Raw genomic sequence first — 14,108 nt, 5'->3', positions numbered from 1 at the left:
GTAGTGTGCTGTCTCAGACCTGCTCCTGTAATACTGTAGTGTGCTGTCTCAGACCTGCTCCTGTAATACTGTAGTGTGCTGTCTCAGACCTGCTCCTGTAATACTGTAGTGTGCTGTCTCAGACCTGCTCCTGTAATACTGTAGTGTGCTGTCTCAGACCTGCTCCTGCAATACTGTAGTGTGCTGTCTCAGACCTGCTCCTGTAATACTGTAGTGTGCTGTCTCAGACCTGCTCCTGCAATACTGTAGTGTGCTGTCTCAGACCTGCTCCTGCAATACTGTAGTGTGCTGTCTCAGACCTGCTCCTGTAATACTGTAGTGTGCTGTCTCAGACCTGCTCCTGTAATACTGTAGTGTGCTGTCTCAGACCTGCTCCTGTAATACTGTAGTGTGCTGTCTCAGACCTGCTCCTGTAATACTGTAGTGTGCTGTCTCAGACCTGCTCCTGCAATACTGTAGTGTGCTGTCTCAGACCTGCTCCTGTAATACTGTAGTGTGCTGTCTCAGACCTGCTCCTGCAATACTGTAGTGTGCTGTCTCAGACCTGCTCCTGCAATACTGTAGTGTGCTGTCTCAGACCTGCTCCTGTAATACTGTAGTGTGCTGTCTCAGACCTGCTCCTGTAATACTGTAGTGTGCTGTCTCAGACCTGCTCCTGTAATACTGTAGTGTGCTGCTTTAGACATACCCTACAGCTTTAATTTGCTGAATGCAGAACTGTTTTTTTTCCCATGAGTGATACACTATGAAAATATGTGTTTGTATGTAAAATGACCATTGCTTTAGTGATCTGTAATTAAATGTAAGAAAGGTTCTTGTTTTTGTATGGTTTATAATTTAGTCTCTTGTGTACATTGAAAGCCTTAGTGAATCTAATGGACATATTTCAGTATAAATCTGTGTTCTAGATGGAGCAAGGTTAACCTTTTGAGTATCACAACTTGAGGTTATAATAGAAATCTCTTTTAAGGGCACTGCCCAGGTTGCTGTTTTTTATCATCTTATGTTGTGCCCCTCCAGTGTCTCTGCAAATACGTTTACATGGAATAGTAGTGTCTTCAAGACACTGAACTTAGGGTACAGCAACACTGAACCTCTTTGGTCTCCAGCTCTGACCATTCTGACACTTCTTCCAGTGGTCTCTGCTGGCACTGTCCTTTGTATCTTCTCTGTCCCTTCCTTTCCTGTCTATGTTTCCCTTTACTCTTATCTTGTGTACATAGGAGTTCCTTTTATGGCTGACACCAACCAGTCAGAACTCTGCAGTGCTAACTGGCACTGCTCTAAGATTTTGTTTTGTGTGAGTTTGTTGTGCCCATCATTTCACTGACCCCACCTTAACCATAAAGAGTGGGCGCTGTCTCCTTCCCAACTGACAGACAGAGAAACTGAGTAATGCAGCACCTGAGGGACAGAGGGTGGGATTCCCTTGGTGGGATTTCCTCCCGGCTCTCAGGCGTCAGAGCCTGAGCTCTGTACTTGTATCTGTATGGTCTGTGTGCAGGTTTCCTGCTAAGGACGTCCATGGATTGGGACTTGGGGATTGCAATAAAAATAAATGTTGACTGAGCCAAGAATCTTACTGAGAATTTGACATGAGCTTCCAGAAGATCAAGCATGTTGTCATTAGTTCTGAACCTCAGTAACCGGCTTATTGCAAAGTTCTGACCCGGATCAGTCAGGGTGTGCATATTGCCACGTACTCGCACATCCTGTGGTATTTACGGCTGAGTCATCCTGACGCTGTGGTCTGGACAGCGAATACTATGGGGGAGGTGTGACTCACACAGAGGAGCTCAGGGATGATCATATGCAGATGCCCACCTTTCATACGACTTTCCCTCTTTGCTGACATTTTGAAGGTAATTCACTTTATAGTCAGAGATGTTGCCCTTGAGGATGCTAAAATCCTGCTGTCTTTGTGTTGAGTTTAGTATTACAATTAAAACCATTATGAAAATTTCACAGATGTGCTAGAAAAAATCTGAAGCAATTAGTAGTAAACCCAAAGTAGTCTTGATTTTTCACATGCAAAATAAGACTAACTTTTTTTTTTTTTTTTTTTTTTTTTGGTTTTTCGAGACAGGGTTTCTCTGTGGCTTTTGGAGCCTGTCCAGGAACTAGCTCTTGTAGACCAGGCTGGTCTCGAACTCACAGAGATCCGCCTGCCTCTGCCTCCCGAGTGCTGGGATTAAAGGCGTGCGCCACCACTGCCCGGCTAAGACTAACTTTTGTACTTGAATCTTAATGCAGACATGTGGCCAAGGACTATATAATGGCATAGTTGTGACCAAGGACTATATAATGGCATAGTTGTGACCAAGGACTATATAATGGCATAGTTGTGACCAAGGACTATATAATGATATAGTTGTGACCAAGGACTATATAATGACATAGTTGTGACCAAGGACTATAAATGACATAGTTGTGGCCAAGGACTATATAATGACATAGTTGTGGGGGTGCAAGGTTGGATAGGGGACATACGTTTCAGTGTTTTACAAGGGGTGGTTCACAGATACCTAGTGAACATTTTCTGTAAAACTATAATGGGGGAAGTTGGTGCTGACAGTCCAGTGGCAGATACAGAAGTTACACAGTGGAAGGGTAGACTCTGTTAGATCATGAGTTTCTATCGTTGTCCGGTGGCCCGAGTTTAAAACAGTCTGGTACTCTGAAGAACTTATAGATAATAACTTACATAGACATGGCTTGACTCAGTATTGCTTTGATTACATTAAAATGTTTGTGGAAAGTGAATGTTCTCTCTTAATTACCTAGAGATTCACAGGAGAATTTTAGGATGAAGGTCTTGAGCATTATGTGCTCTCAACCCCTGTTGAGAAGGAGCTTCTGTGTTCCCCTTAGATAGATGTCCAGCATGCTCAGCTTGTGAACCCATGACAACCTATGATAAATCCTAAGATTACAGTTGTTCAGTGGCCAGGGATTTTACCAAAAAAGATTAGAGAGCTCCTGGATCAGGAATGAGCTGCTGTTCTTAGTCCTTCAGCTCCTCCGTGTAGAGGAGAGCCCGGATAACTGTTCTAATCCCAGCGGTAGCGGGAAGCTCAGCTATGTCTGACAAGAGTTTTTCTTCTCTTCCAACAGATAGCCCCTTCCATATCTAATCCAGTTTGAAATCCAATTTGATTTTATTTTATTTAAGAAGGTATAAACTGCTGTTGTATTCTCTTCAAAGGCAAACTTGGTCACACTGCCAGATTACAAATGAGCAGCCCCTGCAGGTTCCGCTACAGCTCCTGGACTGGGACTGCTTGTGAACAGGGAACACTTCATGAATCTGTGTCACACTGCTCAACAGAAGAGGGGTGCTAGGCAAGATGCAAAAGACAGTCCAGGGTGCTAGGAGTGTCGGTCCCTGAACACTGGTGAGGCCTTGGGTTCAATCCCCAGCAATACTCACAACTAGCTTATTGCTTCTTACACTGTTGCCTTGGTTGGTCAGCGTGAGATCAAATGGCACAGTTTCACAGTCCTCTTGGGAAACTGGCCTGGCCCTGAGGTCAGAGTGTGTGGCTCAAGCCGCTCTTGTTGAGCTCTGCATCATCTCTTTTTTTTTCTTAACCTCTGAGCCATTGTTCCAGGCCCTCAAAAGAATTTTACTTAATGCATGCACAAAAATTTTAAATGTTAAACATTTTAAATGAATATTATTGTCCATTTAGAACTATTAATCAGACAGGATAAAAAGAACATACATTTGCATTCATACATATCCTCTAGGGCTGTTGCTATTATTAATTCCAGGGGATATATGAAAAAGTACTGGTGAGAGGATGCACCCCTGCAACACTCCTTGACTGTCTTAGACTGATCACTTAGTTCTCCACAGACTGACTGATGCAAAGGTAATTTTTTTTGTTTGTTTGTTTTTTTGTTTTTTCGAGACAGGGTTTCTCTGTAGCTTTAGAGGTTGTCCTGGAACTAGCTCTTGTACACCAGGCTGGTCTCAAACTCACAGAGATCTGCCTGCCTCTGCCTCCTGAGTGCTGGGATTAAAGGCGTGCGCCACCACCGCCCGGCTAAGGTGTCTTTTTCTATTGATTTTTATTGAGCTCTACATTTTTCTCTGTTCCCCTCCCTGCCTCTCCCCTCCACCCTTCAACCCTCCCCCAAGGTCCCCATGCTCCCAATTTACTCAGGAGATCTTGTCTTTTTCTACTTCCCAGCATCATCTCTTTTATAATAGATATTACAAAATACACTTGCATATGTCCCTTTTCTGCCAGGATATAAGCTCCAGATGGGCAGCAGCTATGTCTGTCTCATTCACAGCGCCTCACAAAGCCACTGGCACATGTTAGCTACTTAATGGATTCATTTTAACCCAGTGGATGAGAGGTAGGAGGGCGGTTGCCAGTCCCCAGAGCTACGGACACCACTATACCAAGTATAGTAACAAACTAGTGAGTTGATACTGCCAGCAACAGGACTTGGGAAATGCTCTTAGGGAATCTGTAGGCGGACATCTGCTTGAACACGGCCAGGCTTATAGACCGTAGATCAAATACAGTGATTCCTTCCATTTACTCTAGAAAAGTTGAAGGCTTCCCTGTTAGGGGGACAAAAATAGAAAGAGGAGACTAAAGGACTTTTCTAGTGGTTAACCCAGTTAGATGATCATCTCTGTGGGTCTGTTTATTTAAGACAGGCCTGAGGAAGAAAGCACAGCTTTAGTTAGTTCCTGAATCACTGTGCTAACCGTGAGTGTGTTATAGCCAACCCGTCCATGTGTAGTCAGTAGTGTTTCCAGTGCTGTAACAAATAAAACTGAGACGCAGAGACCCGAGTAAGCAAGCACTAGAGTCAGTGTGTTCCAGTTGTATCTAAAGAAGGATGGAGAGAGGTAGTGTCTGGAGTGTAAGTTGAAACTGTACTCATTTCAGGCAACCATTAGTCTGAGTGTGTCAGTACAGCTTTACTCTGAAATGGTTGTAATCCTAGCTATCACAGCTATTGCTACTGCTTCAACTGCTATTTTTAGCTCTCTGTGGATTTTGTTGTCCTTTTACCAAAAGAGAAGTTACACAGGAACCAGTGAGGAAAATCCTTGTAGTTAACATAGCAGATACAGAGTTGACTGGGGTGTCTTACTCCAGTAATCTTACAGTTGAGAGGCTGAGGCACGAGTATTCTCATGGACCTCACAGTATGCTTGAGTTCAACCTGGGGTACAGAGAAAGACTGTCTCAGAAAGAAAATAAATGGCAGCAGCTAAGGTTCTGAAGGTAGAGCGGTAAGCGTGGACGAGGCAATGTCTGATGGTCTCAAAAGTTGCAAACTGGCTTACATTGGCACAGGATTCACCTGTACTGCTTGGGCAAAAAAGCAAAATGGAAAATAAAAACCCTACCTCATGCAAATCTAGTGATTGCATGCAGGTTGCTGTAGATCAGAGGTCAATAAACATTTCTTTTAAAGGATCAGTAATAAAGTGTTGAGGCTGAAGAGTTTAGATCTGAAGCCTCTCACAACTGCTCAAGTCCGCCATTGTGTTATGAGAGCAGCCTTAGGCACCAATGGCTGACCTCTGAATCCTGATGAACTGTAAATGGGACCCAGATGGAGACTTTTGTCCCAAGCAGCCTTACTACAGGGAAGAAACTGTGTCACCATTGCCTGTCAGCCCCTCTGCTGTCCTGTCAGGACAGCCCTGTTGAGGCCTTGCTTTCTCTGTGATGGAACTCTCGGGACTTCTGTCTCCTCCTCCTTCTCAAAGCTGGAGGCAGATGATTTGCCCAGTCAAGCTTTGCTCCTGTTTTGCAGCTGGGAGTTTTGATAGCATCCCTCGTAGTCACTTTAAGGATTCTTCTCTGAGTGTTTCTGCGCTGCTTGTTTTAAACACTTAGGTTCTTGAAAATTGCTCTGAAGTGTTTCTCCCCAGCTGAATTTTAGTATCCATTTTAATGATGGTTTAGATTCCAGTAACTATCTTGTCATTACACTTGGAGATAAAATTTCAATTTGAACAAATTTCATATATGTCATAATATTCAGTGACGTTGCGGAAAAGGGTAAGAATAACATTTTAATTACATTATTAATAAAATGAGGTCTTAGGAAAACCTTATTTTTCAAATAAACATTTCAAATGAGAAAAAAAAGGTACAAAACTGAAATTTGTTTGCTTTCTAGGGGTATTGAGTGGACGAGCTTGACCAGTTTCCTTTCTTTCGCTGCTTCGACCCCAAACAACATGGGATTAGTGAGAAATGAGCTCCAGCTGGTTGATCTCCCAACAGGTCTGTGTCGGCCGACAGAAAGCCTGGGGTGGTCTATCCTGCCGATGGAAGACACTGTTTGTGTAAAACATGCTCAGAACATTTTCTCTCACCTGGTGTGTGTTCTTACACCCTGTTGTTACACATTCTTTGGGTAGTAATTGCCCTAGAAAAGCCATAGCATTCCTTCCGTGTACATACTAGTAATGTAGAAAACCATCAGCCTGAATGCGCAGGTGCCTAACAAAAGGGGGACCCAGTCTTCGTTTGCACTCAGTGCTTAATGTGTGACAGTGTTCATGTAGAGGTCAGAGGACAGCCTGTGCGAGTCAGTTCTTTTTAACCTCTTGGCTCCTGGGGTTGAACTCAATTGCAGTGATTTTACTCGCTGAGCCACTGAGCCATCTCACTGGCCCTCTGAAAGATCAGTTTTTAAGCCATCTCCCTAGGGCTTCTGCTTTGAGTTTGGACCATTGTAGGAAACCTTCAAAAGTTTTATAGGTTAGTAATGGTTTTTAAAAGCTCAAATTTAAAACTTTGATAGCTACAGGCTGACTGGATTATGGAGGCTTGATTTTAGGAAGTCTTTGCAATAGAAAATATTTCAGGGCTAGGGATGTAGCCCCATTCTTCCGTGCTTGCCTAGCATGTTGGAGCCCTAAGTTCTTGCTCAGCACCACATAACCAGGAGTGACCGCAGAAGTTAGGAGGAACATTATCCTCAGCTACATGAGTTCAAGGCCAGCCTAGGACATGTGAGCCCCGTCTCATAATTTTCAAAAAGCGTTTCTTAATTTGGGAGATGGCTCATCAGGTAACCACACAGTGGAGGTAGAGAACTGATCCCACAAGGGTTCTTCTGACTTCTGCCTGTGCACACTCAGTAGATAGCTCAATGTGGAGAAAGAAGAATACCAGGAGAGTAACTTGTTGGGCATTATTTACAACGTGTAGCTCAGTGAATTTAAGGAATGGAGAACTTTAGACTGTAGTAGCACATGAGTTTTAAAGACCATGATCTTAGTGAGTTTCCTCAAAATAATGCAGAAGCTGCCACTCTCATTGAGTTCCAGGCTAGCCAGAGCTACATGGTGAGACCGTCTCTCATAAAAACAAAACAAAAGCATGGGATAAAACTGGACTCTCTGAGCATGGCGAACAATGAGGGCTGATGAGAAGCCAAGGACAATGGCACGGGGTTTTGAACCTACGTAATGTGCTGGCTTTGTGGGAGCCTAGCCAGTTTGGATGTTCACCTTCCTAGAAATGGATGGAGAGGGGAGGACCTAGGACTTAGCACAGGGCAGGGAACCCTGACTGCTCTTTGGACTGGAGAGGGATGGGGAGAGGAGTGGGGGGAGGGGGAGAAGGGTGGGAGGAGGGGGAGGGAAATGGGAGGCTGGGAGGAGGTGGAAACTTGTTTTTTTTTTCTCCTTTTCTCAATAAAAAAATGGAAAAAATAGTCAAAATAAAAAAAACAAACAAGCAATAGTAAAGTCAGTATATACAGATGATTTTAAACAATAATGACGTGTAGGTGTAACAGGTGTTCGGTTGTTTTACTGTATACAGTTGGTGTTAACTTAAAGAATCAGTGTGCCCATATTCCAGTGTTGCTGTAGTGTCAGGAAGTGACCTGGCTGGGCACTTGAGGTCCTGTGTTTCTTCTTTGCTGGCATACTGGCTCTGCTTTCTCTCAAGCAGTGTCATATCCCAGAGTTTGGGCAAGACTATTATTAGTCATCCACTGTTTCAGAATCCCCGTTTGTTTTCTTCAGCGGAACTGTTGGCTAATTTAGAGTCTGTTGTTGCAGGTTTCTCTGGTCTGTAATAGTCAGCAGTTTCTGATGTCCTCAAGAGGGGAGCGCGAGCACTCAGTGTAGGTTTTTGTAGCAGGAAACTCTAGAGCAGTGGTTCTCACCCTTCCTAGTGCTGTGACCCTTTAACACAGTTCCTCATGCTGTGGTGACCCCAACCATGAAATTATTTTTGTTGTTACTTCATAACTGTAATTTTGCTACTGTTCTGAATCATAATGTAAATACCCGTGTTTTCCAGTGGTCTTAGGTGGCACCTGTGAAAGGGTCATTCGACCTGTTTTGGGGATCATGACCCACAGGTTGAGAACCCCTGCTCTAGAGGTTAGAAGAATAGCACATTCTAGAAAGGCCTGTTTGGGGAGCATAGACTGCACTTGCTGCCTGTAGGAGCAGGGACAGTAGGTGTGTTCAGTTATTTTTCACGTTACATTCTTTAATTCAATGTAAACAAAAATCTCTCAAGAAAATATTAAAATATATTTGTTCAGATAAAAAAGGTAGAACTTATGTTTTCATTTATAAAAATGGCTATCTTTTTTGGCACTAATATAGTGTATAGTTTTAAGTCCCAAATTTTACTTAGAGAGGCATTTTGGTAGGAATATGCTCAGATATTTTACTTAATACTTTGCACATAGCATAAGAAATCTTAAATACTCATTTTAGGAGATTTTTTTTCTTCCCAACTAATTGGTACATGAACACACGAATATGTCTTCTAAGACTTTAAGTACACAGCAATTGCTGCCAGTCCACAGATAAGCCTAAACTTTTAGACAGTGGTAGGTATCTCCAAGTTTCTAAAAAAAAATTAAATTTAAAAATCTGTACAACATTAAAATAATTTTTTATAAAATAAATATTTAAATGTAAGAAATATAGTTTTGTTTCCTTTTCACATTTTAGGAATATTTTAAAATTCAGCTATTAGACCTAGCTTTGAAGCAAAGTAATGAACGAACAGGAGGGAGAGGGCGTGGCTGCATGGCCAACCATGTCAGGCAGTACAGTGTCTTGTTTTCGTATGGTACGTGCTGTTCACCTTTTTGTTTTTCAATTAAAGGGAGGAGCACTGCTTTTCGTGGTGACCGAGGCAATGATGAATCGCCCATTGAAATGATCAAAGTATCTCATCTGAAGTAAGTGTCAGCTGCACCGTCTACAGTTCTGTCTCAGTGGTGGAACCTCACAATTGGTTTTCACTTTTAAGAAAGTAGGGATGTGTTAATATTTCTAGAATTTGTCAGCAATAGCAAATAGTTATGTGTGGCCACATGTAGTAATAGGAGCAGCGGGGCTCCGTCCCCAGCACCCTGGCTGCCTGGCTAGCTTATGCCCGAAATAACAACACACAAACTGTATTCATTTAATCACTGCTTGGCCCATTTCTATCTAGCCTCTTCTAGGCTAATTCTCACATATTAATTTAGCCCATTTCTAATCATCTGTGTAGCGCCCCTATGTGCGCTTACCGGGAAGATTCTAGCCTATGTCCATCCTGGGTCGGAGCTTCATCGCGTGCGTCTGCCCAGGAGCTGGGAGCATGGCGTCTTTGCTGAGGCATCTGCTCCCGAGAGGAGAGCTGTGGAGTCTGAGCTCACTTCCTCTTCCTCCCAGCGTTCTGTTCTGTTTACTCCTCCCACCTATCTTCTAACCAATGAGGGCCAAGGAGTTTCTTTTTATTTAACCAATGACCTTCCTCCATCAGCCACATGAAAAGCATATTTGACCACAGGTGTGAAGACAGCCTTGAGATGCTCTGTCCCTTCTGCTTTCCTCCCCACCTCCCTTTCTTTGTTTTTAGCAATCCTGCTTTATATGTATTTTTCCTTGTATCAAAAATTCAAAAGACTATTAGAAATAAAACGAACCTAAATTGTACGTAGAGAAAATGAGATCTTTTGTAATAATCCCATGCTCAAAAGGGCATAAGACTTAAAAGGCAACAATCAGGAAAATTACATTTTGTCATTTCATAAAACTGGATCAAGCTAGGGTCATCTGAAAAGAGGGATGAACCACAATTGAGAAAATACTTCCATAAGATCCAACTGAAAGGCATCCCTTAGTTAGTGATTGATGGGAGAAGACCCAAACCGCTGTGTGTGGGGCCATCCCTGCGCTGATGGTCCTGAGCTCTATAAGAAAGCAGGCTGAGCAAGCCATAGGGAGCAGGCCAGTAAGCAGCACCCTCCATGGGCTCTGCATCAGCTCCTGCTTCCAGGCTCCTGCCCTGTTTGAGTTTCTGTCTTGACTTCCTCCAATAATAAACAGAACTGTGGAAGTGTAAGCTAAATAAACCCTTTCCTGCCCAGCTTGCTTTTGGTCATGGTGTTTTATTGCAGCCGTAGACACCCTGACTAGGACAGCTGGCTTTATTAATCTCATGACATATAAAATTCACTCCAATGTCATATTGTTTTAGAAAACAGTTAAAGTGATAGCAATGTATTCTGGGATTTCTGTGTGAAGTTTATAACCAGCTTGTCAGGTCTACCCAAAACACCTTCGGGTTTTGATCTATGAATCAGAGCTGGGAAGAATGGACATCTTAACAAATTTTACAATTCATGAATGTGGCTTGTAACACCACCCATTTAGCTCATCTTTGTCCAGAAATATTACAGACTTTTCAGTATGGTATTACATGCAGCATTGTACATCAACCGATATTTAAGTCTTTATATATCATTTAATATTTTGTATCTTTTATGGCTGTTATAAATGAATTTTTAGTCTCAATTTCCAATTATTTATTATAATTGAAATACAGTTATATATAATTTATATTATAATTGAAATACAATTAAGTTTGTGATGGTTACCTTGACTCTTGTAATCATGCTAAGCTGAGTTACTAGTTCTAGTAATATTTTTGTTGATTTTTTTTAGAAGACTTTGTAGACAGTTGTGTTGCTCATAAAGACTCTGCTGATCTTTCTTTTTCTTCTCTAGCCCTTTTTGTTGTAGTTGTTGCACTGAGTAGGGCTGCCAGTAAATGTTGCCTGCAAGTGGCAAGAGCGCACAATTACCATGTGTCAGGATCTTAAGCCCTGGCCCTTTAACATAAATATTTTCCTATTGTATGGCACTATTTTAACATGACCTATTCTTTTTGATATGGTATATTTTATTTTATTTCATGTCATACTATCTTAACATTCCCATAGCATATTTATACATTTGGGGTTTTTTCCACAGATACGTCTTTCTGTTATTTTCTAGTTCTGTTGTAGTCAGTACATTTTATCTTATTTCAGACTCCTTAGATTTAATGTGATTTGTCACATGTCTCAGTATCAGGTCTGTCTTAATGAATGTCCCCGTGACTTGAAAAGCTGTTGTTCCTTCAACATTCTGCGAGTTTGGTTCTCCATACTTACGCAAGGCTGCTGTGTTCATGTTAGTTTTCTGTGTATTGCTGAGTTCCCTACATTAGTTCTGGGCTCATTTACTTTTCTCTTGAAGAGCTCAAGATCTTATGGGTTGTTCTGTGCTCTAATCAGACACACATTTAAGATCAGTGTTGTTGATCGCTTTTTATTACAAGGAAGGATCCTTTCTCTTGGGTATTCTACATTTGGAATTAAGTCTGGATAGTCTGGTACTGGAGCGGCCAGTACAGTTTTGTTTGGATTGGTATTTATATTTGTTTATCCTTCTGTGTACATCCTGTCAGGTTTTCTTCTGGACGGTGGATGCTGGAAGCTTACTCCTAGACTTGTCTGCTTAGGGTGTATGGGATCCTCCAGCATCCTTTTTACATCTCAGCCCACTCAGCTCTCCTGTCTTCATCTCCTCTGCAAACTCTCTAAAAATGCCTTCATTTGTAACTTCTCCTTCCCTGAAAGTGATTTTGCTATTTCAGTAGTGTTGGCAGTTTCCTGTATTGGTTGTATTTCTGATCATTTTCACTAAAACTGCAACCAAGTCTCTGTCTTAGTTATGTTTCCTCTTGCGTGGACCAGTCAGTGCTAATCTTCTCTCGGCTTCTCAGTGATACTCAGTGCAACTTTGAACGTGATTTCTTATGGGGTCTGAATGTCATTGCATATGCATGGGACATGCCATCTGAGGTTTTTTTTTCTTTCTTGGTTTATTAACTAATTCATGATGTTTCGTTGTTGTCGTAAAAAGGGATCTTTTTTGATAAATTTTATTTTCTGTTGTTTAATTTAGGCAGTATTTAGCAGTCATTTTCAAAGATAAGCCCCTGGAATTATGGGATATTAGAACTTGCACCCTTCTTAGAGAAATGTCTAAAAGCTTTCCTGCCATAACTGCACTGGTAAGTCACAGCCTGACGGCTGAGTTTCCTGGGCACAGATCTGTGTGGTAGCTGCCTTTCTGTAGCTTGAGTTCACATCAAATACGTTAACATTTGAATATCTTGAGGAACATAATAGACATAGTTATGAAAGAAGATGGGCCTTAAATGATTGTCATTCTTGACATAAAAACATATAAAGTTGGCCCTGATATCTGGTATTAGTACTTTTTAAAAGCCATAGAAATAAAACTGGTGCCTTATTGACATAAGAAGAGGAAATGGATCAGTATCAGAAAGAGTTCAGAAACAACCCCGTTGGTATTTGGGGTCCAAATACACAGTATAGCCATATGCAAATCAGAGAGGGTAGTCAGACTGTTCAGCAGTGTAAGAAAAGAGTTTCCCCTTTTATTTTTAAGTTGTCATGCAAGTATACATTGTATGTTAAGCACCCCCAACTCTCCCTTTTCTCCACTCTCAGACCGCTCACTTGTACCCTGTGTCCCTCTAGACAAAAACTTTCCTACTTAAATGGAAAAAAATAAAAAAGAGTAAGAAACAGGTGGTATTAACACAGCACTGCGTACGTAAATTAGATTCTCATGTATGTGAGAATTGGTCATGGGAACACACCCTGAAATCCCAGCACTGGAGAGGCAGAAGAGGGAGGGCAGCTCATTTCATACAGCCTGAGCTGGACAGCAGAAGGAAGGAAGACTGTCTTACAAATACGCATGTGTACAATAACTGCATGTTAAGACTTCTGTATAACAGGGCTGGAGACAGTTCAGTGGTTAAGAGCACGCACTGCTTTTTCAGAAGACTGGGTTCAATTTCCAGCACCCATGTGGTGGCTCACAACTGTCGATGAGCATGTGGCACACAGACATATATACGAACAAAACACACACACACACACACACACACACACCTATAAAATAAACTTTTTTTAATGTTGGTCCTGTAGAGCTGTCACAGGAACTGTTACATGGGGCGATTCTGGACTAAGCTCTTTAAAGTAGGTAGAGCTCAGGTAAATGAGCAACTGTGTGAGCACCTATACCTGAGGGCGGCCTGATGGGAGACCACAGTTCTCTAGTCCTGGATGGGCGGGAATGCACAGGACTTTAGTGGAATTCATTTCAGCTTGTGAAAAAGAAAGCATGAAAACCTACTTTTAGAAGTTTGCCATTAAACGATGTCTTTACTGGGAAACCAGCTGTGTGCTGATAGAAAGTAGCCCTGCCTGGCTGCTCTAAGCAGTCTTTGATAGAAGGGAGTCTGGCATGTCTGTCATCTCTGCTATACAGGAGTGGTCACCATCTCACAACTTGAAGAGCCTAAGAAAGAAACAACTTGCCACCCGGGAGGCCATGGCCCGCCAGACTGTTGTCTCGGATGCAGAGCTGGGTGCCGTGGAGTCGTCTGTGATCAGGTACTATGTGCTGCTTTCTGTCGGTGTACCTTTGTGCTGCCCACACCCACATCCTGGCAGAGTGCCTGGCGTAATGTGATAGACTCACTGAGATTCGTTCAGTGCAGACCCAGGTGACTGACTGAAGTTGAGCTTTGCTCTTGTGCTCAGTGTTGTCAGTAACACACAGTGCTGCTAACCTGTCGGCACCTTTCTATCCCTCAAAAGTGGAAAATGCAAAATGAACACTGATATGCCTAGAGATAGAATTACCATCTCATAAAATGTCCTGGTGATCCTCGATTGTTGTACTAAACTTCAGAAGTTTGTAAATGGTCTTGGACCTCCTGTAAATG

At 42.3% G+C, this 14,108-nt stretch overlaps 1 protein-coding gene across 1 annotated transcript in view; it reads left to right on the top strand.

Annotated features, from left to right (window-relative positions):
• Wdr11 (WD repeat domain 11) overlaps nt 1-14,108 on the top strand; it is a 50,744-nt gene that overhangs the window by 19,580 nt on the left and 17,056 nt on the right. Inside the window, exons 12-15 of the mRNA XM_041667129.1 lie at nt 6,163-6,269; nt 9,132-9,207; nt 12,248-12,356; nt 13,649-13,773. Coding sequence (XP_041523063.1) covers nt 6,163-6,269; nt 9,132-9,207; nt 12,248-12,356; nt 13,649-13,773 — 417 coding nt within the window. The remainder of the gene's footprint in view (nt 1-6,162; nt 6,270-9,131; nt 9,208-12,247; nt 12,357-13,648; nt 13,774-14,108) is intronic.

This window comes from Microtus oregoni, unplaced genomic scaffold, assembly GCF_018167655.1.
Source record: "Microtus oregoni isolate MIOR12 unplaced genomic scaffold, Mior012 000016F_ref0000370, whole genome shotgun sequence".
Taxonomy (NCBI): domain Eukaryota; kingdom Metazoa; phylum Chordata; class Mammalia; order Rodentia; family Cricetidae; genus Microtus; species Microtus oregoni.
This window is presented reverse-complemented; position numbering and strand designations above follow the sequence as displayed.